The sequence below is a fragment of the Lutra lutra genome, chromosome 4 (assembly GCF_902655055.1).
Source record: "Lutra lutra chromosome 4, mLutLut1.2, whole genome shotgun sequence".
In the NCBI taxonomy this organism is placed as follows: domain Eukaryota; kingdom Metazoa; phylum Chordata; class Mammalia; order Carnivora; family Mustelidae; genus Lutra; species Lutra lutra.
The window spans coordinates 75,382,270-75,407,595 of record NC_062281.1 but is presented as its reverse complement, the minus strand read 5'-3'; the positions used below and the strand labels follow the sequence as shown (position 1 = coordinate 75,407,595).

The window sequence follows — 25,326 nt, the reverse complement described above, 5'->3', positions numbered from 1 at the left end:
GGCAGAGGGAGAGAGAGAATCTGAAGCAGGCTCCATGCTCAGCACAGAGCCCGACTCTGGGCTCGATCTCCCAACCCTGAGATCACGATCTAAGCCCAAATCAAGAGTCAGATGTTTAACCGACTGAGCCACCAAGGAGGCATTACCCCCATGCAAGGCTATATTTTCTAATATTCCCAGTATACCATAACATTCCAGTTCTAGCTAGAGAGTTGGACCCAAGGATTATAGTAAATTGTCCAGCTACAACTAGAATAACTTTTTTGGGGGGAGGGAAGGGGTTTAGCTGAAGAGCTTTCCCATCTGTCAGAGAAGGATGGCTATGGAAGTGTTGTCTTTTGCCCTGCAAGTGGAAATGGATTTTGGAATGACACGTTACTTTTCATAGGTGTCAGGGGAAGTAGGTCACTTTATAGTATTTATCAGAATATTTGAAAAAGCTGACATTAAAAAATGAGAAGTTGAATATTGAGTAGTTCTTTGTCCAAAAACTGGAAATGGATTACTGAGATACTTTCTTCTGAGACAGACAATAGCTTTTTGTATATACTTTCTTTTCTCCTCTTTCACCCTAAGATAAATTTCAATTTAATGGTCAGTTGTAGCTTCACAAAAGGAGTCATTTTGCCTTTACATATATATTTTGGCTTCATTTATAGAAATATTTTTCCAGACATACTTGTATCCACAAGAAAGCTCTAACCTCCTTGTGCTCCAGAAACAACAATTGGAGAAATCGAGAGAGCCTCAGTAGTAAAACAGGTGAGCATTTAAAAGCCTCCATCTGTCTTTAAAGTTATTAAACAAAAGAGAAAAATCCAGTGCTCTCTCTCTAGAAATCAATAAAGAAAAAAGAATATCACAGAAGAGTTAGATTCCCTCCGTGCTAATGGAGGGGGAAGTTACATGAATCAAAATGTTAATTTTGGAGATGTAGGCATCGCATCCCGTGGTTCCTAGTGATATCTCTCAGTTCAGAGCCAGCGGCCTCCCATTGCAGGCATGCAAAGTCCTGACTGCAGGATTTAATGACTCCCATTTCTAAATCGCAGTTGTGGATAAACATTTTCTAAAGAATCTGGAATGACATGATCTCAAAAATGATCTGATACTCTGCATGCAAACGTAACACCGTCAGCCTGTGCACCAGTGTCAACGCCCCATCTCTTGAGCACATTGGAGGCTACCTCTGACCTCCTGGTGTCATCAGCGCCTTTCTTGCCCCTGTAATCATTCCTTAACCCAAGACGTGGCTCCTCCATGTGATTTCCAGGGTCAGCCCATAAACTCACAAGGCATCTTCAGAGCCTGTACGCTGCTTGAAGGATTCTACACAGTCCGTATATGGAAACACGCCGTGTAAAAGGTACTAGAATTTCTGGGTCATAAAGAATGTGAGACACCAACTACGGCACAGATCCAGAACCACTAGTACAGTGTGGGAAGAAAGGTGGTCCACTGACAAGGCCCCACTGGGTCTCTGTAGCCATGGTTGACAATATGTCCAGCTCCCTCTTCCTTCCTCTCTTTCATCCAGGCCTCTTCATCCATACCTTCTTCTTCTTCACTGTTTCTTGGAAGACTTAAACTGAGTATCAGAAATATTCTTGCCACTTTCTTGGGGCACCTGGGTGGCTCCGTTGGTTAACATCTGACCTTTGATTTTAGCTCAGGTCATGATCCCGGTTGTGAGGTCCAGCCTCCTGTCAGGCTGTGCAGTCAGTGGGGGTCTGCTTGAGAGAGTTCTCTCTCTCCCTCTCAAAAGGGGGGGGAAAATATATATATATATATATTTTAAATATTTAAATATTTAAAATATATATATTTTTAATATAGTCTATTCAATTATTCTTTCAGTGCTTAATGACTTAGGACAGTTTGTCCTCAAATGTTTCTGCTGACTTTGTCTTCTTTGTGTTTTCTCTGCCCTCATGTTCCTGTCTTCTTGCTCTGAACATAGATTAAATCTACGCAATGAGAAACGTTTCAGAGAAACAGACTCGTTAAAAAAGCACTTGCCATTCACCTGCCACACCCTCCTTCCCACTGCATGAATCCCCTCTAAAATTTCTTAGACAGTTGGTAAGTCTGTGTCTTGCACAAATCCTTCCTGGGAGGAAAAGCTCACTCTTTACAAAGGACTTAGTTCCAGTGCAGGATACTTTTAACTGTTCAAGAATTCTTCCTTCAGTCTGCAGATCGCCTCTGCAGTCTCTGTTCTTCCTCGGATAGTAGTGTTTCTCCGGGTCCTTATAAAGAACGGTGGCTAAGGCGGATTGCCCCCTGCGCTAACGTAGATCCTACTGTCATCTGCATGGCACAGGTCAGGAACAAGGAGGCCAGGAAGATGCTGCAGTAAAGGGTGGAGCCAGGGGCAGGGTAGGAACCCCAGAACCTGGAGGATGCAGCCCCATGAGCCCCTCTTTCCTCCTTGTTTACTTAGCCCATCTGGACCTCTGTAATCGGTGTCTCTCAGACGACTTTCCCCCACTCACCACTGGAATGGTTACGAGTTAGACTCTGACTTTTCCGTCTTTAGCTCTACCCCCCTGCTGTTCTTCCTTAGAACCCAGCCATCATATCTCTCTGCCTTTTCTCTGAGTTGTGCAGTCTGTGCCCTGGAATGTTGTGAATGCCACACACTCCTCAGTATGTCCAGCACCTACATAGGTGGCTGGTGCAGGGTTGGCTTTAGTTGGTATTTGTCTAGTGATTGACTTCCTGCCATTGTTATTATACATGCGGTGAATTCTGAGCTGTTTCTCCCTGGGGTCTCTGATTTCCCATTGGTAACCTTCAAATCCGGGGAAGCGATATGTTCTTCCTCTGTCTTGTAGGAGATAAAATTGTAATTGATCAGAGGATCTGCTTTTGGCCAAAGAAGCAGCAAAGGGAGAGTTGTCGCTTCTTGTCACTTGTAGGTTTTGCCTCTGTGGCAGTCTGTTATCTGTGCCAGAAGGTAGCTGCTGACTCACTGGAGTCAAGGAACATTCCCGCAGCAACAACACCGGTGTTCCATCTTGCAGCATCTGCCCCATGCCCACCCATGGTCTCTGAGGGGGGTCCATAACCTCCACCTGGACCCTCAGCGTCTCTCCCCCCTGCCATTCCTTTAGAGCCATCATAATTCAGAAAGGTCTCCTCCAGGGTCACAGGCCAGTTACAAGATGCCCCAGACAACCTCTGACTCCTCTAAGCCATTACTCAGTGCCTGTGTTAATGTTTGTAGTCTGGGTTTTGTGCCCCTGTTCTCAGCATTTTTGTGTGAAGTCTCTCTCCTGCCTCATGCTCATGTTTCTCTTTCTGCTGTATCATTTCTGTCAGCATACACGTGTGCTGTCATTTCTACCATCTTAAAGAGGTAAACAAACAAACAAACAAAAAACTCTCTTGATCCCACTTCCCCTCTAGCCATCACCTCTTCTCAAAGCTCCTGGAATAAGGCGCCAACACTCAGTCTCATCTTTCTTCCCTTCTCTCCCTAGCACTTTCCCGAGCTCTTTCTACTGAAGTCGGCAGGTAGTTTCCACCGTGCCACTTCCTTGTTCTCTTTTTCTTGTTAGCAGCTGTACTCATCAGACTATGTATTTTCTTTATTCCTCTTACTTATCAGCAGGTATACCAGCGCCATAAATGTGATTCATTTTCTTCATTGCCTGATCTACAGTAGATGCTCAGTAAACATTTTCTGAATGAACCACGAGGCTGCTGGTGCTTCCTACCTTCTAGACCTTCTGTGTACATGAACTTGCTTAAACATGCCCCTTTAGGGGGCTGCTCCCTTGAGGGCAGGGAGGTTGTAGGACGTTGTCATTGTCATAGCAAGTGGGTCTCCATGGTCTGAAGGACTCATGCCTTCTACAGGCAAGCCCAGAGATGGGCTCAAGCTTCGTCAAGACAGAGTCGGGTTGTTACTGCATCACCTGATGACTAGCTTGTTATTTTTCCTGCGTTAAGAAGACATTCTGATTTCCTTAGGAAGATATTGGCATAATTATTTTCCACCGAGGAGGGCGAAGTGAAATTTTGAGATCCCCTCAGAGAACCTTCCCAGACCGAGTTTTTATTGTCACAGCCACAGACTGGATTTATTGGGCCTATTTTTCATATTTTATGAAGGCCATCTTGCCGAGTTTTCAGAACATCCTTCCTCCTCTCATCCCCCCTCACTGTTTCATCCCTCTGGCACAACCTAGCATGGCTCTCTGCGGTTTCTCCGACAGCGGGGGACACAGTTTCTGCCACTGCAGCAGGAAGGAGGTTTTGTTATGAAAGCAGCCTGAAACCTGGCATCGGATGGTTTGGAGGTGGTGAGGAGGGCGCCTGCTGTGTTCTTTCCTCCCTTCCTTTCTGGCTCACATCCAAACCAGCCCCTCGTCCCTCCTTCCAGGGATGGATGTTTCCATGACTTTTAGAGCAGTGCAAGGGCACAGGGTGAGAATATAGCCAGACCTGAGGTTGACAACAAGCTGGCCAGCTTCAGGCAAGTCCCTTCCACGTTCTGAGCCTCAGTTTTCCCATCTGCTAAGTGGAACAAATGATACCTGTTAGGCAAGGCTGATAAAATATAAGGTATCCATCCCACCTAGCCTGAGGTCTGGCAGAGGAAAGGTAGCACCCCACCTCCACAAATGGTTACTGCTCTATTTCTCGTCTTAGACTTAGCGATTGTGCCTACAATCAAAAGCTTGAGAGATCATGAAACACTAAATCTCAACAACCACGTTTTGGCACGAGCAAGATAATTCTTGTTAAAAAATAATGGAAAACTCCATTTCTCGCCAAACAAACAAAAACTGCTAGAGACTGAGGGGGGAAGAAAAACGATTTTCGAAAAGTCTACTCCCTTTTATCACTTTGAATGAGTCATTTTTCTTTAGTAAACAGGAGTGAGAAGCTTAAAATTAATCAAGATAGGGGCAGATAGCATCATTCTAAAGTGAAAGCATGAAGGGAAGTAGTAAAAAAAAAAAAAAGTGCCTTGTGTGTGAGTGGATCATGAAGGCGAGCGTTCAGAGCTTATGACAGACACGTTTTGTCCATCCTGCAGTGTCTGTAGTTTTTACAAGTTTTTATCAGATTACTTTTACTATGGATTTGCGATTACCGTAATCCTTAGAGAGCCTCTTAAGTGCACAGCTGTGTGTTTGTTTTCTTTGTTTGGGTAGCAGGAGCATGGAGATGGGGAAGGAAGCAAAGCCTTCGGATAGTTTTAGCTTTTTGTTGTTTATACTGAGGCGGAGACCCATCCTGAATTGAACACATGTCAGACAGGGTCCCTGCAAGAGGTACCATCAGGGAGTGTGGCCCGGAAGAGGGGGTCCTGGTGGCAGTTGAGGATGGACAGGCGGGAGAGGGCTGTGCCGCCCCCGCTCCCCAAGATGTATGTTTGTCACCAGGATCTCTCCGTCCCTCCTAATGGCAGCTTGCTTCCAAAATGCCTAGCAGAGCCGCCTGCCTGCTCCAGTTCCAGCGAGCTCAGATGCAGAGCTGGAACGGGCCTGGGCAAGTTGAATGAACGTATTAGTCATTCCTGAGCTCCTTGTCACCTGGACCCAAAAATAATACTTCAAGTGCAAATTGTGGTGAAGCCTTACCTTGTGCCATTCTCGGTTGGAAAATGATTGGTCTAAGATGGGTAAGTGCTAGAGATTAAACTGTGTGCTGCGAAACTAGACATCGATCTACTGAGGTATCGTACTTTGAAAATGAAAAAACTACGGTTATTGCTTCTGAGTACACTTGAGGCAGAGAACTAGTTGTTCTAACAACTGCCGTATACGAACTATTCAAGAAACAGTAATTCTAAGTGCTGCTTGGCAAATGAGATCCACACTATTTGTTTGAAGTGAAGCTACTGGTTGTGCTTTAAAATTCTACCTTGTATTAATTTCCCTTTGCATCACATTGGCGTTCTAAGCACAGTTCAGTGCTGATGTGTTCGTTAAGTTGTGAATGAACAGTTTCTGTGCATTGGCGGGCTGTTGCCTCAGAGTCTCCAATCAGAAGGAGGCACTTTGAGTGTAGTTTCAAATGTGTAAAGTTTCTTCCCAGTTTCACTTTCAGAGCTTTTCATCTGACATCTTCATTGAGTCTTTACAATATAAAATGATGTGCTAGATCTTCTGCTGGGTGCTTAGTATTTTATTATAGCCTACTATGTTCATGGCTGGTGGCTTTTCTAGAAATAGCAATCAAAAGCGTGTGATCCCTACTCTCCGATGCTCTGGGTCGTAAGATAGTATGAAATCTCTGTCTTATGTTGCTCATTGTTCTTTCTAATTTATTTCTCATTATTTCCATCCAAGTTCAGGTAACTTCGATAGCTCTGCAGTCAGCGGTATCCAGAAAGAAAATGAAATTAATGGAACCCAATTTATAACCACTCCACCTTCTCTACTTCTGTATTTAAGCTGTTAGCAAATAGCATGGTTATTTGATTTCACAAAAAATTAGGAAGGTAAACCGTAAGTAGTAAATAGCCATTTGCTAAACAGTAAATAACCAAGGGTAGAGTTTAGAACTAAAATATAATTAGCGTGGGTCCTTAGCCATATTACTCAAATATAAAACACGTAAACTGCATCACCCGTATCTTTTTAAGAACACCGGAGTGACGGTGTGACTCAGTGAGGTGGGCCTAGGTGTACTGATACAGGCCTGGGTGTGGAGCCTGCAGCTCTCCAGTAGCTGAGTACCTTAGCTTTCACTGTCTGGACATCAGTCTCTTCATCTGAAACCTGGGGAGAATAACGCTTCCTTTAGGGACATTGGCAAGATTGAATTTTAAAACCTCGGGCACCTGGGTGGCTCAGTGTGTTGAGTGTCTGCCTTTGACTCAGGTCATGATCTCAGGGTCCTGGGGTCAAGCCCCACACTGGGCCTGCTCAGTGAGGGGCCTGCTTCTCCCTCTCCCTCTGTGCCTCCTTTCTGCTCGAGCTCATTCGTGCTCTCCTTCAAATAAATAATTTTTAAAAAATAAAAACCTATAAAATGCATTAGTGCAGTCCTGAGGACATCATATGTGCTTACCAAGAAATGGTCGTGATTAACAGGTTAATTATTAAACTTAATATCTAGGAATTTAACTAATACATTTACAGTGATCTTGATCTACTGTCAAAAAAAAAAAAATGCTGCTTTGCTTTTTCTCCCTTCAGGTTGAAAAATGTTTCACAAATTTATTTTAACACGTTGTGAAGTATATTTCAGAGTAAATATCCTTTTACCCCAAGGCTGATCCCTAGAAATTAAAAATGTTTTCAGAAATGAAGGATCGCTCTGTACTGTCACCCTTAATCTTTGTTGTTGTATGTATGTGCTGTGGTTGCCGTAGAGTACAAGTTTACACAGCTAAAGGGAAAAGTAGTATGTAAAATGCATTTACTGAGAATGGATTTTGGTGGAGAATGGGGCACAGGGTCCCCAGATCCACACAGGCCCGGATTCCGGTCAGTTCTCTAAGAGGCGAGGCACAAGTACTTACCCTCTCCTCTTATACAGGGGCTCAGACAGCATTTCGGGGGTAATCATGGGGTTGGATACGGTGGCACTCTTAGCAGTATCTCCATGAACAACACACGTAGCTCTCAGAGTTCATAATCTGTGATATCGTTGAGCCCCTGCAAGATCATTAGGTTCCTGGTCTCTAACTAGGGGACCCACCTAACACTGAGACTGACGTGAACTAGCAAGGCTTCTAAGGCCTGTGATTTGAGTGCCCTAGACTGTAAAAAAGGACAGTGGTCCCTTGAATTCAACATTCATTTAGAATTTGGCCTTGGCCTCCCACATTCTCGCAGCTGAACGTAAAGCCACATAAAATTCTCACTAGAGAGAATAAAAGTGACAGAATAAAGAGAATAAAAGTGATCCGAAAGTGGTATCATTTTATGTTTGTTTGGAGAAGACAGGCAGTCCTATTGGATTTTCATTAGGAATTCTAGTAGCCCTGCTTTTTAATTATTTGTAGTTATTTTCATTAAGCAAGCAGTTATATTGGCCAGTGATTTTTGGCACTGGCTACACACACAGCCTTGATTTCTGTGATCTCCGGTGAAATCAGGCAGAGCTTCCCCACATTGGAACAAGTTGGTGGCCCTCTTATAGCAACATTTCCTTTACCTTTGGCCAAAAAAGAATGTTGAACCAGAAATGTGATTTTTTTTTTCCCCTCTGATCCGCTGTTTCCTTTAAATTGTCTTAAGTAGGAGAAAGACATTTTCAAAGAAACCCATAACATTCTTAAATAATGGATTGACTTCAAACTGAAAATGAAGCATGTGAATATGTTTTCTAAATGACCTTGAGAATGACATTAAAGAATCCATCATAGATTGAGATTTGACCTACTATTTTTCTCCTACCAATTTTAGGTTTGATTTCATTTTTAATAATGGCTTTATTATTTACTCTAGCCTAGTTCACTCACATAACTGTTTGCTTTGAAATTCGAAACCACATATTTTCTCTGTAACTCAAATAAAAATGGGGTCACGCAAATGACCTTTCAGACAGAAACTGCATAGTCCATCCACTTTGACAGAAATAGCACACACACACACACACACACACAAACACACACACTATCGCTGGAGAGTAATGGAATCATTTTAAGACAAAAGATCATTCAGTTACCATAAAGCTTGAAATCTAATGATGGTGATTATCAGTGCCAAGTTGTGGACACTGGGGACGAAATTTAATAACCGCTCACATTTATTGAGCAAACTTGGTGCCGAGTTCCACGCTGAGCACTTTTCAGTGTATTCCCTCACAGAATTCCCACATCAGCTCTAGGAAGCGTAGGAATCATTATCCATAGATGAGGAAATTGAGGTACACTGAGCTTGAGTAATTTCCTGGGGTCGCAGACCCCGCTGTGGAGTAAGCACAGCAGACCTTGACCTGGAACCTGGGCTCTGAACTGAGGAGGGACAGCGAGTCCAAGGGCAGAGAGAAAACCTGAACGATATTATGTGGAGCCCTTTTGTCTTTTGCCCTGGATTCATGAGGGTTAAACCGGAAGTGTGTGTACTTTTTCCCCGTGCCCTGAGAACTCACCTAGCCAAGTTTTCCTTTCCATCGCTGCGATGAAATCTCAGATGGGACCCATAGCCTCTTCAGTTAGTCTTAAATAATTGAAAGTTCTCAGATCAGTTTCAGGATAAAAGAGCCCAGGCCAGCATTTGTCACAACCCAAACACCAACCTCTCATCTGGTTTAAATGAGCTTCTGCCTCTTCCAAATCAGGCCTGTGTTGGCTTGGAAGGGGAGGAGGAGGAATTACTGTGGAGGAGGAGACTTTATAATAAACACTGTGGGTTTTTCCTCTCCTTCCTTTCTCCAGTTCCTTTCCCACTCATGATTAGGTATCACCTCTGACCTCTCCCTGTAGGTCCTGTGAGGGTGTGCGAATGTGCAGGGCATGCAGAGTGTTATGGGGAAGAGGACAGGGTTCCTCTCCTTGGCCCTGGGCATGGGGGATTTCATAGCTGGCTCTTGCTGGGAGTTTTTGGGTTGCCTGGGGGCAGCCATACCCCCTCCAGCCACTCCAGGGGGCGCTCACAGCCTTTCCCTTGGTGCAAGGTGGCTGGCTTCTGTTGGGGGTGAATCTTTGGGGGAATTCCTTTTACCATAACCCCAGACCACCTTTTCCCAAGTACGAACGTGGACCTAGGTAGCTCCCATCCCTGTACGCATGGAAACACAGCTTCCTCTCATCTGTCTGAGATCAGGGTACACAGACATAGCCTCCTACATCACAGTCCTGAGCAGAGAGCTGAGACTCCTATGGCTAAGTTGTCTCCCATTCTGGTCTTTGTTTGCCAACTTGACATGAGGCAACACTGTGGGTAACAAATTGCACCCCTCTACGCTTCCCTCTGGTCTTGCTCGGCTCACAGCGCCACCTGGAGGATATTTCCATAACACAGGGCCTCCTGGGTTGTCAGAATAATTTTCTCACATTTATCAAAACGCAGGCACAAGTTTCCTGCTGCTCCACCAGTGTGCCCCAGCACATTATATGAGAGCTAGTGAGATAGACATCAGTTCTTGATCCATATCTGGGTAGTTGTTTTAAGTGAAGAGTTGGCCTCTCCCACATATGTGCCCTCATTCCAACATCTGTTTCTATCCTACCATTGTGTAGAATGCACATTTCAGGAGAAACAGGACTTAAAGGAGGTGCTGAGAAAGTGTGGGAGTGGTTTACCTAACATGTGGAAAATTGAAACAAAGTAATGGAAACCTAGGGCGGAGATTGTTACTAAATAACATATGAAGACCTCCTCTAGCCAACTGAAAAAATAAGCTGAAAAATGATGAGGATACTGGAATCAGAAGTTGAAACGTTATGAGGAAAAGCCCCTAGGGGCACCTGGGAGGCTCAGTCAGTTAAGCGTCCACCTTCAGCTCAGGTCATGAGCTCAGGGTCCTGGGATCCAGTCCTGCATCGGGGTCTGTGCTCAGCGGGGAGCCTGCTTCTCCCTCTCCTGCTCCCCCTGCTTGTGCGCTCTCTCTCTCTCAAATAAGTAAATAAAATATTTTTTTTAAAAAGTCAAAGGAAAAGCCCCTGGCTTCCAAGAGTATTCAAAGTGATAGCGTGAATGGCCAGATTATTTCACTTACAACTTGGAGCTGATGCTGATGGTCACGCTAAGGTCAAAAAAGAGAAGATTCAGCCATCAGAATTATAGACGAGCGGGATTCACCAGATGATAAGAAAGAACGAGGCACGTCATTCAGTAATTGAAAAAGTACAGGTCCTGAAAGGGCAGTGGTTTTGACTTAATGCTTCCAGATGGTTGGCCCTCTGATTTCTTAGTTTCTGTTCAGTCACTAGTGTGCAAATTCAGTCCATTTTTGGAAACATACTTTTGCGACATCCCCATTTACTTTTCCACTTTCGATATGCTCCTCTACTTTTGCATTGTATTTTTTACAATTATTTTAGCAGCGTGAAAGAAACCAATACAAAGGAGTCTGTACTCGGAAGGGAAGATGTTGAAAACATGGTATATTCACTAAAATTGATAAATCAGTGTCTTCCAAGGGGAATGGCATTGCTTCCTTTAGCCCCCAGAACTAAGCATTATTTTTGAATGCCTTTTGCTTCTAAATATAATCTTTTTGTGATAACCACGGTATTATTAACTATGTGCGATACCTATTAAGGAGGTGACAAATTTTGTGACACCCTGCTGGTTCAGAAATCACCAGCGTTGGAGGTCAGGACCGATGTGTGATGCACTGGGCTGGTTTGTAGGGGCCGCTAGAGCTGGGTTTGGCTCAGGCCTGGCATGCAGAAGAGCAAGCAATGGAAGAGAGAGTGTACTTACCCATAAACCACTTCTCAGTAGTCCTACCAGAAGCCCAGAGTCATCCTCAGTATGCTCCCTCATCCTCCACACCTGGTGCGTCTGCAAATTCAGCCCAGTGCACCTCGTCAGCATCTCTTGAAATTGTCCATGCTTCTCTGCATCCCCAGAGACCCCCTCCTCATAATTGTTATTTGAACAAAAAGTGCCTTTGCCCCTACTGAATCTTCTCAAATCCCGGAAAGAAGTGGGTACTATTATTATTCCCATTTTGGAGATGGAAAAGTTGAGGCCCAAGGCTACTCAGCTTTATGGGGCTGAGCCAGGATCCAGACCCAAAGTCAGCTCCTCTGAGCCCTGCTGCTCTCTCCCACCCCCAGACAGTTCTGACTGGCTCCTGTCGAAGCCCCTCTGGCTCCCCTCTCTAGCTACCCATTCTCTGCCAGCAGGGGATTTCTTAAAAATACAGATCTGACCATGTCACTGATGCTTCATTCCTTCTGTTTGCTCCCCACACTCTGCCTAAAACCTGGAGTCCATCTGCCCTTGCCACCTGCAGTGGGTCTCTGATCACTGTCCCCTTAGCACACCGGACCAGCCACTGGCTGTCTTTGATGTTTCTCAATTGTACCATGAACTCAATAGACAGCTGCTTTGAGAATGGATGGACGTGCCTTTATTCCAGATCCTCATTGCCCTTCATATGACTGACTACTGAGAAGTGGTTTGTGGGGAAGTCTTTTGGGACAGTCCTGCCACATTTGTCACCAGCATTATTCAATTCATATTCATCATATGCATTTTGAGTCTTTTTTTTCCCCTAAGTTATCATGACTTCCTCTTTCTTTACACCTGACACCTAGTTGCTCCATCAACAGGTACTAACTGATTGAACACAGCCCATCATTCAGTGAGCACTCCTACATTGTGAGTGCATTTCTCTTATATTTGTTAAGAATTCAAAGGTAACATTGTCCTATGAAACTGTGTGTTTTTTACTTCACTGACATGGATGCTTGTCTGTCCTTAAACGGGAATATCCAAGAACAGCTGTGAGAGTGCCCCCCCCCCCAGCAAGTTGGAATTTGATGCCTTAAAGTCAGTAGCACGAATACTATTACAAAAAAGTCAGAAAGCGACATGGCACAATTGTATACGTATTGTCAGTGTTCTGTGATCAGACACGTGAGGAAATTAGAAAGATCAGTTCTTCAAGAATCCTTATTAACCTCAAAGGTAAACTGCTTCTTTTCTTACTTGCCTCCAAGAATGTTCGAACCAGGATGTTTTCAAGCTCACCGAATTCAACACATTCAATTTTCATAGATAAGGTCACCACACTGAGCTGTTTGGTGATTGGAAATGGAATTAAACTCCCCCTTGACAGCAACATTACCACCTTTTCCGTGCCGGAAGGCACCTGGGAAATGGCCAGTCTTCACATATTTAAGAAACTTCTGTAGGTGGATCTGGGACTGTGTTCAATCCCAGGGTCCTTGCTCTAACTGCAGTGCTTTCTTGCTACTTAAAATTTAAAGACCAATTAAGCATTAACTATCTCTTTCTTTTTACTTACCAGAAGCACTTGGCCCCCAGTGTTTCACAAATTGAATTTTAAAATCGTAAGAGTTTCTGCAGAGATCTGGATTTGCTGCTTCAACAGTGAACAGCAGTCCCCATGGCAGCCCTTAGCCGGTGGCCCCTCACACAGGCCACAGTCGCCCTTGATCAGCCCCACCTCAGAGGCACTGCAGTGCGTGGTACCCAGATTCCAGGACCTTTGCCTTTAAGCATTTTTCACATAAAGTGTGTAGAGGCATTTCCGTTCCAACCTATTGCTTGCTAGTACAGCGGCGGGCTTCCTTCCCTTTGCTCTGGACAGTCAAAGGCTGGACCAGCTTCCTGGGCATCACCTGGGATCTTTGAGAAATGCAGAAGCTCGGGCCCCACCCCAAATCTACTTCAGGATTCTCCATTTCAAGGACATCCCCAGGCAGCCACCAGCACCTTCAAGTTTCAGAAACACTGCTACAGTGAGTGGGAGTCACCATTTGTTTCTGAGCCCTCTGTCCCTGGCTGGTATCCCACTGCCACACCAGATAACGTGGCCAGAGCGCAGTGGAGTTCATGCGTGCTCTGCTTCAGCTGACCATTTGGTACCTTGGCTCTGCCAAGCTTTATTCCCCAGTTCATTCTAGACTTTCATGAAATGTTCCAATGAATATTCAGCAAGGTCGAATATAGCAAAATAGTTTGCAAGTGGACGTTTCTCTCTCCGTCCGGCTTATGTTCCCTCTTCTTAGCCCGAAGTCAGCACTCAAGCAGGACTGTGTAATGACTGTGGTGCATGCAGTCCTGTGCAGCTGAGGTCTAATTTTGCTTTCCTGGAACAGGATGAGGCAACAGCAGTCTCTCCTGGCCGCCCCTGAGGGGTCTGCCCAGGTGTTGGGGACCAGTGGCAGGGCTGCGTCAGCAGAGGGTCGTGTGCCACAGTGTTCCCTGAGCACAGTTCGTGGTTGTCACAAAATGATGTTGAGATGTAGCCCCAAGTGTGTCATCTACCATTTGACCCATCTTTTCACCAAATGTGGTCCTCATCGAGACCATATACCTTACAGAACTCTGGGAATATACAGCTCTGTCCCAGCCCACACTGTTGAAGCAATGAAAAGTACAAGAACAGAAGTTAGGGATTATATGATTAGATAAGTATTAGAAGAAGAAGCAGCCTAAGCCACCTTCATTATGTTTGAGGTAGGCATAATTTGTTGGCTACACCAGATCCTCCAACACCCAACCTGTTCCTATAGCATTGTCTTCTGCTTTCAATTCTTCCAGGAAGATGTTTTTCTTGTCCTCTCCGAAGAGTTCAAATTAAAGCTTTTTAAACTCTGAACGTGGTGCTGTGTAAATATCAGTGTGTTGAAAATTACTAGGGCAATTGGGCATGACAGAGGAAAGAAGGGGGGGGCGGAACAAAAAGGAAATGAAGTGGAAAGTGGTTACAATCAGTGCCTTTCTTACATAATCCTTCGACACCGGTTTTGTTCTAGAAACTGCTTCCTAAGGTTAGATGGCTTGGAGCAGACAGGCTTGCCTGCAGGAGCCCTCCTGAGGGCGTCTGCCTCCGTTTACCCATTTTCTCGCCCTTTTTTCCAGGAAGAAATCAGTGTGAAAGCAGCCCAGTGAGCTTCCTGAGGCGTGAGCCCTGGTAAACAGACTGGTGTCCGTCAGTCTTGTGCGTTGAGAGTAACGATTCTTACTTAGTGTTACAAAGGTCTCAGAGCCTGCCATGACAGGGCATGCTGGAGAGTTTGGGTCCGTGACAGCATAGATATTTGGGCTTCTGCTCCTCGTATATGGAATTACAAGGGAAGACAGTCATGCAGGGGCATGGGCTTTAAGGCTAGTTCACAAAAGGATAATCAGGACAACTCATCATTCAGAGAATATTTTCCTAAGAACAGTAAATGCAGGAACCATGGTCCAGTCGTAGGCCAATAGTCCCAGGTGCCATTTTGAAATTGGAGATAGTTCATTCATTCTTAGCTTCTCAGAACCCCATGATTTAGAGGGAGAGAGGATCTTGGGAATCTCAATCAAGCACCTCATATCCCAGATGAAGGGAGGAGGCCCCAGGATAAGAGGTATGAGCTCTGTCACCTACCCAGACCACCTTCCCACTTGCCTTGCAGAAAGTTTGCTTTGGTCTTTAACACAGAGCCGATGGGCGTAATTCTCAGTCCTGTCCTTCACTCTGCCCCCAAATGTACTGCCACTGTCCCAACTGCGGACACATTTGGAAGCCCCAGATGTGAAGCTGGAGCTGGAGATGTTATACTCGTTCACTTACTGGGGAGAAATGTGGCCTGGCAGGAGTGGGGATGTGGTGGGTGGGGCAACCCTCTCTCAAGCACCTGGAAAGATCCGGTGGGGTTGCCTCTGAGCCCAGGTTCTGCTACCTGTTCTGCTTCTGAGCTCCACAGGGAAAGGGGCTCCAGTTCACCTTCCATCAGGTGGACCCTAGGGTGGTAGATGAAGAAACACAGAAGGCTCCGCAGAGAAATTGCCGCTCCCCTCTGGCATTTCATTCAGAATTTTTTTTTTTTTAATATTATTGATTTTATTTTTTTAAGATTTTATTTATTTATTTGACAGACAGAGATCACAGGAAGGCAGAGAGGCAGGCAGAGAGAGAGGGGGGGAAGTAGGCTCCCTGCTGAGCATGGAGCCTAATGTGGGGCTCGATCCCTGGAATCTGAGATCATGACCTGAGCCGAAGGCAGAGGCTTAACCCACTGAGCCACCCAGGCGCCCCTTCATTCAGAATTTGTTCAAAGAAGCCATCTCATTTAATCTTCATGAGAAGGGGGAGGAGGTGGCTCTTTCAACTAAATTGAAGTATCATAACAGAACTGCACAATTAAAGGAAGTCATTATGTAGGAATTGCCTTGGGGCTTCTCAAGTCTCGCATCGGAAAATATTTTTATTAGAACAAATCCTTTTGCAGATTATCGAAATTATCTCTTTACAAAACATGGCAGTGAGTGTATTTGGAGATTAAGTTTTTAAAAGATGGTAAGGGAGGGGCGCCTGGGTGGCTCAGTGGGTTAAATCCTCTGCCTTCGGCTCAGGTCATGATCTCAGAGTCCTGGGATCGAGCCCCACATCTGGCTCTCTGCTCAAGCAGGGAGCCTGCTTCCTCCTCTCTCTCTCTCTGCCTGCCTCTCTGCCTACTTGTGATCTCTGTCTGTCAGATAAATAAATAAAAATCTTAAAAAAAAAAAAAAAGATGGTAAGGGAGAACAATCAGGCTTCCCTTCCCCCACCTCCACGCTCGTTCTTAATAGACACTTTATTTTTTTACCATGAGAGCAGATGATTTTATAGTAATACCACTCTATTTATTTTGCAAGTTAGTTTTTTGATGTTAGTTGAATACATGATCCTTAATATTCCTAATTATAGCCAAAGACGCCGAAAAAGTCTGTACCCAGTTTGGGATGCTGATGCATTCAAAAATGTTCTCTGCCAGCAGGAACAGGCAGAGAGCGGAGTTGTTCTTAGAAAACCGCTACATACATTGTGTACTAAGTAGAAAGACGGCCTGTAGATTTCTGTTGGGAGTACTGATAAATGTTTCCTTATAGTGGTTTTGGTTGGGGGAGAGGGTGGTCAAATTGTTCAGAAAGCCATAAATAATAAGTACATGAATAGTTAACTATTATGCCAGTTTTCTCTAACCTAACATATTTAGGTGTGACTGACCTCTTTAAGATTGTGTTCTGAGTTCCCTAGGGGATTGAGGGACCTACACACCACAGAGACACTTTTGTTTTCTGCTCATTAAGTGTGAAAAATCATGGAGCACTTATAATCAAATTATCTAGTTACAAGGTTAATCTAGAGGTTTTTCTAGTTTTCTTGTTTAATTAAAAAATAAGCTTGTAGTTAACAGGAGGTCATACATTTGTCTCCGTTTTCAGGAGAAAATGTTTTCAAATATATTAGTTGGCAAAAGTAAGATAACCGAAACATGCTTTTTAAATTTTTTTTTCATCTTTGCTGCCAATCCCTTTTCTTGCCAGTATTTTCAGGTTTTTTTTGTTTTGTTTTGTTTTTTTAATTTGATAGAGATCACAAGTAGTCAGAGAGGCAGGCAGGAGGGAGAGGAGGAAGCAGGTTCCCCACTAAGCAGAAAGCCCGATGCGGGGCTCGATCCCAGGACCCTGGGATCATGACCTGAGCGGAAGGCAGAGGCTCTAACCCACTGAGCCACTCAGGCGCCCCAGTATTTTCAGTTTTTGAAGAATTAAAGAAGTGCTCGTTTTAGATGTTATCGAGAGATTGGGTAGTAAGAAATCAGAAGTTTTGCTTCGTTGAGAAAGAGACGTATTCTAATTCACCGCTGCCAGAGACTGAAGCAGATGCCGGATTCCTAGGAACCCAGGGGCGTTCAGTGAACTGGGAACGCGGCTCTGCCAAACCCGCATTTCCACATTCAGCCAGGATTTCCTGGGTTTGATACAAGGAATGCCAGCCAGGCGTGATTAGGGGGCGGATCTCACCAACGGGGAGGCGGCCACAAGAGCCCACGCGTGGGAAAGCTCGGCCCCTCTCTGTCCCCCAGCACCCGCGTCCGACTGCGGGCGCCAGGGCGCAGGCTGGGACGCCGGGCGCGGGCGGTCCTCGCTCCGGAACCCCGGGATCGCCGCCCAGAAGCGGCCCAGAGCCGGGAGGCCGGCGGAGGCGGGGGCGCCGCGGGGTTTCTCTGTTGCTACAGCCGTGATGTCACTCGCCCATCCTAACCCGCGGTTGGTTGTTGTGTGTTTCAGCTCTGCCTGCAGTTGAGCACAAAGACCTGGAGGAGACTCCCACATCCTTCGGGGAGAAGAAAGGAGGCAGCTAAGCAGATTAAAGGAACTTGTGGCTTGTGGCCTTTCGGAAAGGGGGAAAGTGAATCAGGGGCCCGGTGGCAGTTAATGAGCTGTGAGATGAGGCGCCTCTGCTGCTGCTGCTGACACCCAGATTCCAGGCTCCGTCCGCTGCCCTTTGTGCTTCGTGTACATGTGTCTATTCAGCGTATCCGGAGGCGCCCAGACCAGAATCCAACACGGCTGCCGGGGAGAGACCACCCACCATGCCCACGGAGACCCTACAGACAGGTAGCATGGTGAAGCCGGTCAGCCCCGCGGGCACCTTCACCTCGGCGGTCCCCCTGCGCATCCTCAACAAAGGGCCGGACTACTTTCGCAGGCAGGCCGAGCCCAACCCCAAAAGACTTAGCGCCGTGGAGAGGCTGGAAGCGGACAAGGCCAAGTATGTGAAGAGTCAGGAGGTCATCAACGCCAAGCAGGAGCCCGTGAAGCCGGCCGTGCTGGCCAAGCCCCCGGTGTGCCCGGCCGCCAAGCGCGCCCTGGGCAGCCCCACGCTCCGGGTGTTCGGCAGCCACGCCAAGACCGAGAGCGGCGTGCAGAGGGAGAACCTGAAGCTCGAGATCCTGAAAAACATCATCAACAGCTCCGAAGGCTCCAGCTCGGGCTCGGGGCACAAGCACAGCTCCCGGAACTGGCCGCCCCACCGGCCAGACTCCACCGACCTGCACCGGCACTCCTTCGCCGAGTCCCTGAAGGTGTACCCCACGCAGGGCCGCGGCAGCCCGCAGGAGGGCGGCTCCCACGTGGGCAGGAGGCTGCTGGAGCAGTCGACCGAATCCTTCCTCCACGTCTCCCACAGCTCCTCGGACATCCGCAAAGTGACCAGTGTGAAGCCTCTAAAAGCGATCCCCTGCAGTAGCTCCGCCCCTCCCCTGCCTCCCAAACCCAAGGTCGCGGCCATGGCCACCGTGAAGTCTCCGGAAGCCGAACCGGTGGAACCGGCCTGCAGCGTCAGCCGAAGACCCTCGCTCCAGCGGTCTAAGTCGGACTTGAGTGACAGGTATTTCCGCGTGGACGCGGACGTGGAGAGGTTCTTCAACTACTGCGGACTGGACCCCGAAGAGCTGGAAAACCTTGGAATGGAAAACTTTGCAAGGGCTAATTCCGACATCATATCCCTCAACTTCCGTAGCGCAAGCATGATCAGCTCAGACTGCGAACAGTCTCAGGACAGTAACAGTGACCTTAGAAATGATGACAGTGCCAATGACCGGGTGCCATATGGCATTTCTGCCATCGAAAGAAATGCTAGGATCATCAAGTGGTTGTATAGCATCAAACAAGCTAGAGAGTCACAGAAGGTCTCTCACGTGTAAGACCAAGTGCGTGCAGAGGAGGGAGGGGTGGGTCTCTGTACATCCGCAGTCGTGAAGGTTGTGAGGTCTCCTTGAAGTGTTGTGAGCTTCTCCACTCTCTTTGTGTTGCTCGTTGTGCAATGTTTCCAAGTTGCATGCCTGTCAACATGGGGACTGACCTGGCTTCCACGTCAACCATCGCTGCAGAGCCTGACTGAACACAACGTCATCTGCCAAGAGTTTCAGGCCAGAATCCGGTTAGGGCTTCAATCTTAAGCAAAACTGTTTACACGAAAAATGGTATACAACTTCTTCGATATTTATGTGGTTCTTGTGTTTTTATATCCCACGCTCTTGTGTCTTAATTAAAGGTTTTATCAACTGGCTTTTAAGTTGAGAGTAGAATCTTTTTGAAATAAAAAGCCAATTTGCCTACATGTGAGCCCGAAACAGTGGGGAAAATCCATGGGATCTGCTACCAAACAGATACAGTGACTGACCTAAGCTAGAGAACCAGGCTGGGTTTTCTGAGGAAGAAAGTGGTGAGCCTGATGTTAATCATTTGCGTATTGGAATTCTCCTGCCACTTACTAAAGTAGTGGTTAGGGCAACAGTGCTACGTTTTGTGTCCAATTAAGTGTGTAAATGTTGGTGCTTCTGTGTAATACCCCAAGGAAAGACAATCAGAAACAATGAAGGTGATTAAATCTAGGAGTTTGGGGGTTGGGGGTTTTTGTTGATGTTGTTCTGATTTGGGATTGATTCCGAAATTTCTACTATTAATCTTATGATGGGAATGACCATCCTAAAGCTGATACTAAATGTCTTAAAAAAAAAAAAAAACTTGTTTGTTTTTTGATCAAGAACTAATATTCTGTGCTGACTCTCTTGCCTCTCTCCTTCCCCCCCTGTGCTGTTGATTTATTTGGGAGTGGGGAGTGGGGCTTGTGCAGGTGTGAGCTATCTGAAGACATGAACACAAATGGAAATACCAGCCATATCGGTATAGAGCCTCCCATTCAAAAGTGAATACCTTTAGTAACCGAACCATTATCTGAGCAGTGCGATTGTGTTGTCTTGCATATGTTATTCTCCCAGGCTGTGGACCTTTGTTACAGCTCTAGGAAACTGTAGAAACATGATGCCATGTAGCTTTTCCACCCCTTGGTCTCTAGTGCTGCATAATCGACTCGTTCCCGTTTTCCCCAGTAACCTGTCTTGCAGGTGGATCGTTAGCTGTGGACCAGCTGACAGTTGTGGTGTGTGGTGGCGGAGAGGTAAAAACGTGTAGCAGTCTGCTTCATTGCTCTGTACTCATGCTCTGAAGTTCTCAGCGGCACTACCTTACACTTCATCAGCTAATGGGAAACTTTTTATGGTGTAAATGCTGTAAGACTTTGTACATACTTCAGTTGTTACGAAATCTTTAAGAAAAAAGAAAAAGTTATGCTAATAAATAGCTCTGGTGCAGGCACTAACGGTGGTGATTTCTCTTTGTCCTTGTCTTTGCTCCTGCACGAAAAGTTTAACTTTGGACTGTGAGCCAGAAGCAGGTTTTTAGTAGCTTCGAAGGAACATGTTTTCATTAAGTTACTTTCGCCATATCACAGTTATTCTGAACAGCGATAGGCAGTGTGCTTTTGCTAAAAGAGTTTTGTCAAGCTTCCTAAAATATGCCACCTCTTCTTTACTTAGTTCACACTTGCGTTATTTTTACCTTTTCTTAAACATCAGAATTTTTCACATCTTCCGCAAGACTTTCGGTTGTAAATATTTATGAGTTCTTACAGCGGAGACCTACCTTTGAATGTTATTTGTACAAGTCCAGAGTCATTAGCATTAAACGTGTTCATACATTTGTCCACTTGTTTGTTCATTCCTCTTGCAACAGGTCGTTTGGTAAGTGGCCCCCTTTTGGGGCCTCACGGTTGGCACAGGACCACTGTGGTCAACAACACAGCCTTTGCCTCAAGGAATATAGTTGCTTCCTTTAAGAGAAATAGCATTCCTCTTAGTGGACAGATCTTATCTCCTCTTGTTAGGACGCTGAGTATTCAAGTATCTATTGGATCAAGTTATCTGAAGATTAACATTGCTTCAAAAGTTCCATATACTGTGTAAATGTAAAAGAAAGCATTGTTTAAGAAGCAGTTTTCAGAAGCAGATATGATAAAATTCCCAACTACTACTATTTGCAACTTTTTCCTTCTGGAAATCAAATGTGGTTGCTTTACTTTCTCTCTGCTGGTTTGGAATTCTTTCTAGTTCTCTGATTAATTATCTGTTCCACTAGAATGCTACTTTCCAGGAGAAACTTCTGGAGATGTAGCTTTCAGTGGTGATGACACAGTGCATTCAAGATTATAGAATGAAAATAGGTTTCTTTCATTTAGTTCGAAAATATATATATATGTGTGTGTATATATATATATATATACGCATACACACACACACACACACACACACACACACACACACACACACATAAATATCCTCCCCTCACCATTAGGGCAGAAATGTGGCCATTTGAAATATTCATGGCTTAGCATTTATATGCATCTCTTTCTAGGGCTATTGAAATACCAAAAATAGATGTCATTTTTCTAAGGACACCAGTTTTCTGGGGGGCGAGCACTTCTTAGCTAATTTAATATTACTGTCTGCTGTTTTATTTTTTTTAAAGATTTTACTTATTTATTTGGCAGAGACAACAGTGAGAGAGGGAACACAAGCAGAGGGAGTGGGAGAGGGAGAAGCAGGCTCCCCGCCAAGCAAGGAGCCTGATGCAGGGCTCTATCCTAGGACCCTGGGATCATGACCTGAATTGAAGGCTGGCGCTTGACGACTGAGCCACCCAGGCACCCCCACTGTCTGCTGTTTTAGTCATGGATTCTGCTGAAGATTTCAACATTTCAAAATCACATTTAATCTGTGTCCCACCAAAATTCAGTCTAATCCTCTGTGGCCTTATTTGTGCATTGGACAAATGTGAGCCTTTTGGTTCCCTTTATAGAAGGAGGAGCTTATTATTTTTTTGTTCGTGAAATTAGAGTTTCTATAAAGCACTGTTTGAAAGGCTTAATATTAAATCCTAAGAGTGAGACATTTCCTAATTGTGAAGTCCTTTTTACAAAGTGCTGATTCTGTGCGTGCTTGAAAATTATCTCGTGTGTGTGTGTGTGTGTGTGTGTGTGTGTGTGATGATCATGATGATGTTGGTAGGAATACAGAGTTGTCATGTAGTTCAGCACACTTTTACCCCTACACGATGCAGAGTGGAGTGTGATTTCACAAGACGGCTCTAAATACTGGTTGTTTCTGAAAACTGCCAAATCTTAAGACAGTCCTCCCAATATCCACCCTCTCTGCCATTGTCTTAATTCAGGCTTTCATCTTCATACCTGAATGATTGTTCCTGTAACCCGCTAACTGGAGTCCCCTCGGCCCCCAGCCAATCTCCCTTCCCATCCCATTTCATGCCAAAGACTCTGATCATATCACTCCTCTATGTAAAGACATCCTCCAGCTTGAATATGTTGCTGAGAGGATAAATCTTAATTTCTTATCAGAGAATGTTGGGCATTTACCTTTCAGACCCCATTTTCTCTGTCCCCACGCCCCCAGGCTCCAAGCAGAGGAAGTTTCCATTGGGATCTTTTTGCCACTGTGTTAGTGATCTGCTGCTGCAAAACAAATTTCCCAAAGCTCAGCAACTTAAAACAATAAATATATATTATCTCCCTTTCTGTGGATTAGGAGTCAGCCACTCCTATACTGGCGTAGTTAGATGGTTCTGGCACAAGGTAATGTCGTTAGGCTCCAGACAAAATGTCAGTTGGGGCTGCACCCTCTGAAGGCTTGACTCTGGCTGGAGAATCTGAAATTCCAAGATGAATCACTTGATAGTAGTGAGAGTCCTTACAACATGGCATCTGGCTTCCTCTAAAGGGAGTTGGCCCAAGAGAAAAAGCAATGAGGAAGCCACAGAGCCTTTTGTGATCCAATAGCTGAAGTCACACCACACACCTCCACTGTGTTCAAATCCTCAAAAACATATCACTACATACAGCCCACATTCATGGAGAAGAGAGACCTCATCTTTTAAAGGAAAGAATAAGAATTTATGGACAGGTTTTAAAATCACCACTACTGCTGAGTTTCAGTAATTTTTCATTCTGTGAGGAATGCTTTTTCCTTCCTCCTGACCTTGCACACCCCTGTTCTTTCAAGACCCAACACAAGGATCAACTGGTGAGATTTTTGTATTTCTGTGTTGCCTTTTCCCATCACCTAGTAATTTGTGTACTGTCCATGGGCCCAGCATTTGCTAGTTTAAACAGGGCTTGTGTGTAAATGGTTAAAAAGTATACCTTCCTCAAAACAATTTATTTTAAAAAAACTATCCTAATAATCCATAAATCTCCAATGATTCTAAGGTGAACTGTGAACCCAGGGTCACAGCACAGCAGCCCAGAGCATCTGGTAGATGCTTCATAAGTGTCAACTGGATTTTTTTTTTAACCTATCACTTTTAAGTCCTGTGGTAGTTACTCAGTAAGTGTTATCAAACCAACCTGGGGGTGGGGGGTGGTAGTTACTGAATCCCATTTTACAGATGAAGAACCTCAGTTCCGTGGAGGTGAAGCCCCTTAACCAAGATCCCATAGGAAGTAAGAGGCAGAATGGGGCTTGAACTCAACACTGCGACTCCAGTTCTGTCCACCCCCTGCCCCGCCCCACCACCACAGCCCAGCTCAAGACAGAGAAAGGCAGACTAAAGTGTCTTGTATTTTAAAACCAAAGTGCTCTTAAATTCATCTTATTAATTTCATCTGCGGCCAGTGTGTACAAACCTGTCTCAAACACAGAATCTCAACAGTTTCACTCTTACCAAAATGGTCACCAATAAAATTTAGAAAAAGACTTCAGCTGTTCCATGATGAGTAACCCAGAGCCTGCTTAGTCCAGAGACAAGGCTGTTGTTAGAAGAACATTCCTTCAGTTTTGAGTGCACTGTGATGTTGAGGTACATCCTGTCTTTTTTGACCAAGGACTTTCAGAAGGGTAAACAGAGATAAATGTCTGCCCATAATTCAACAGTCAGAAAGCACATTTTAGCAATTTAGTGAATCAGCATCACTCTCTTCTGCTGTCCTTGAGGAGGGACATGGTGTGTTTTGCCCAGAAGATGCACTGGGGAAGGAATAACAAGGTTAAGGATGTTCCAGAGGAGCTGGATAGATTCTTAACTCAAAAAGGATGGTGAATCTCACCACAATTTTGAGAATCTGAAACCTGCCTTGTCCACTTAGCTCTGTGAGATGACCAAGAGTTCCACTGGCTTCCACATGGCTTCCTAGAGCTGTCTCCTGAAGGCCCACAGGCTTGGTGGCGGTGTTGTTCGCTCTGCACAAGGCACCATCGTGGAGGATTTCTCTCATATATTCAGCTCACACTCCCTTGCTTTGGCAGAAACCCAGCAGAAGGAAAAGCCAGAGGGAGATGGGCCTCAACAGCCTTTAGGAACCTCCTCCTCCGATAACTGACTAAAACTTTGCCTCATTCCCTCACTGGTAAAACAGAAGGAACGTCATGTGGTATGTGTGTTCCCTTGGCCTCAGGGCTGTGGTGGCCCTGAGAGCTGTTTTTGGAACATTAGAATGAGATGCGAGATTAACAAAAATTCAGAGAAGACTGGGTTTCATGTTGTCATGGTAAGCAGGATGGCAGGCAAGTCTTGATGGGGACCAAATACTTCCCTGACTTAGCATTTTATGTACCAGCAGTGAGAGAGTTCTAGTTGGAGAGAGAAATGAAGTCTGCAAAAAGATTCTTTTCTGAATGGAAGGAATCTCCAGAAACATGACAGGTTGTCGGAAGCTGACAGGATCAAATGTGACCAAGCTCACACAACACACAGAACTGATGATGATAACAATGAAATAGTCATTCACTAATTGGGCATTTTATTCATTCCACATTCGTGAAACAATCTGTAAACAAACTAACAAGTGTATCTTAGATGTGATGCTAAGCCCTTCATCACATCATCTCATTTTATTCTCACAGGAACTTCACAAGTGAGTTAGAATCCATTTTGTCGATGAGAGATCTGAGAATTGGGCAACTTCTCAAAGGCACACATCCAGTAAGTGGCAGGAGTGAACACGCAAACCCGTGTTTGTAAAGCACATGCTAAGACTCATTCCTTAATGCATTTTTAGCATCTAAGAAGGTGGGAGCCATTTTCGCTCCTTTGTGGTAGGTAAGGT

At 45.2% G+C, this 25,326-nt stretch overlaps 1 protein-coding gene across 4 annotated transcripts in view; it reads left to right on the top strand.

Moving 5' to 3' along the window:
- The window catches only part of FAM110B (family with sequence similarity 110 member B), a 150,772-nt gene extending 129,859 nt beyond the window's left edge, over positions 1-20,913 (top strand). For all 4 annotated transcript variants that reach the window (XM_047727566.1, XM_047727567.1, XM_047727565.1 and 1 more), the window contains one exon: positions 17,658-20,913. In XM_047727566.1, the coding sequence (XP_047583522.1) occupies positions 17,963-19,075 (1,113 nt within the window). In that variant the 5' untranslated portion in view covers positions 17,658-17,962 and the 3' untranslated portion in view covers positions 19,076-20,913. The remainder of the gene's footprint in view (positions 1-17,657) is intronic.
- The last annotated feature ends 4,413 nt before the right edge of the window (positions 20,914-25,326 follow it).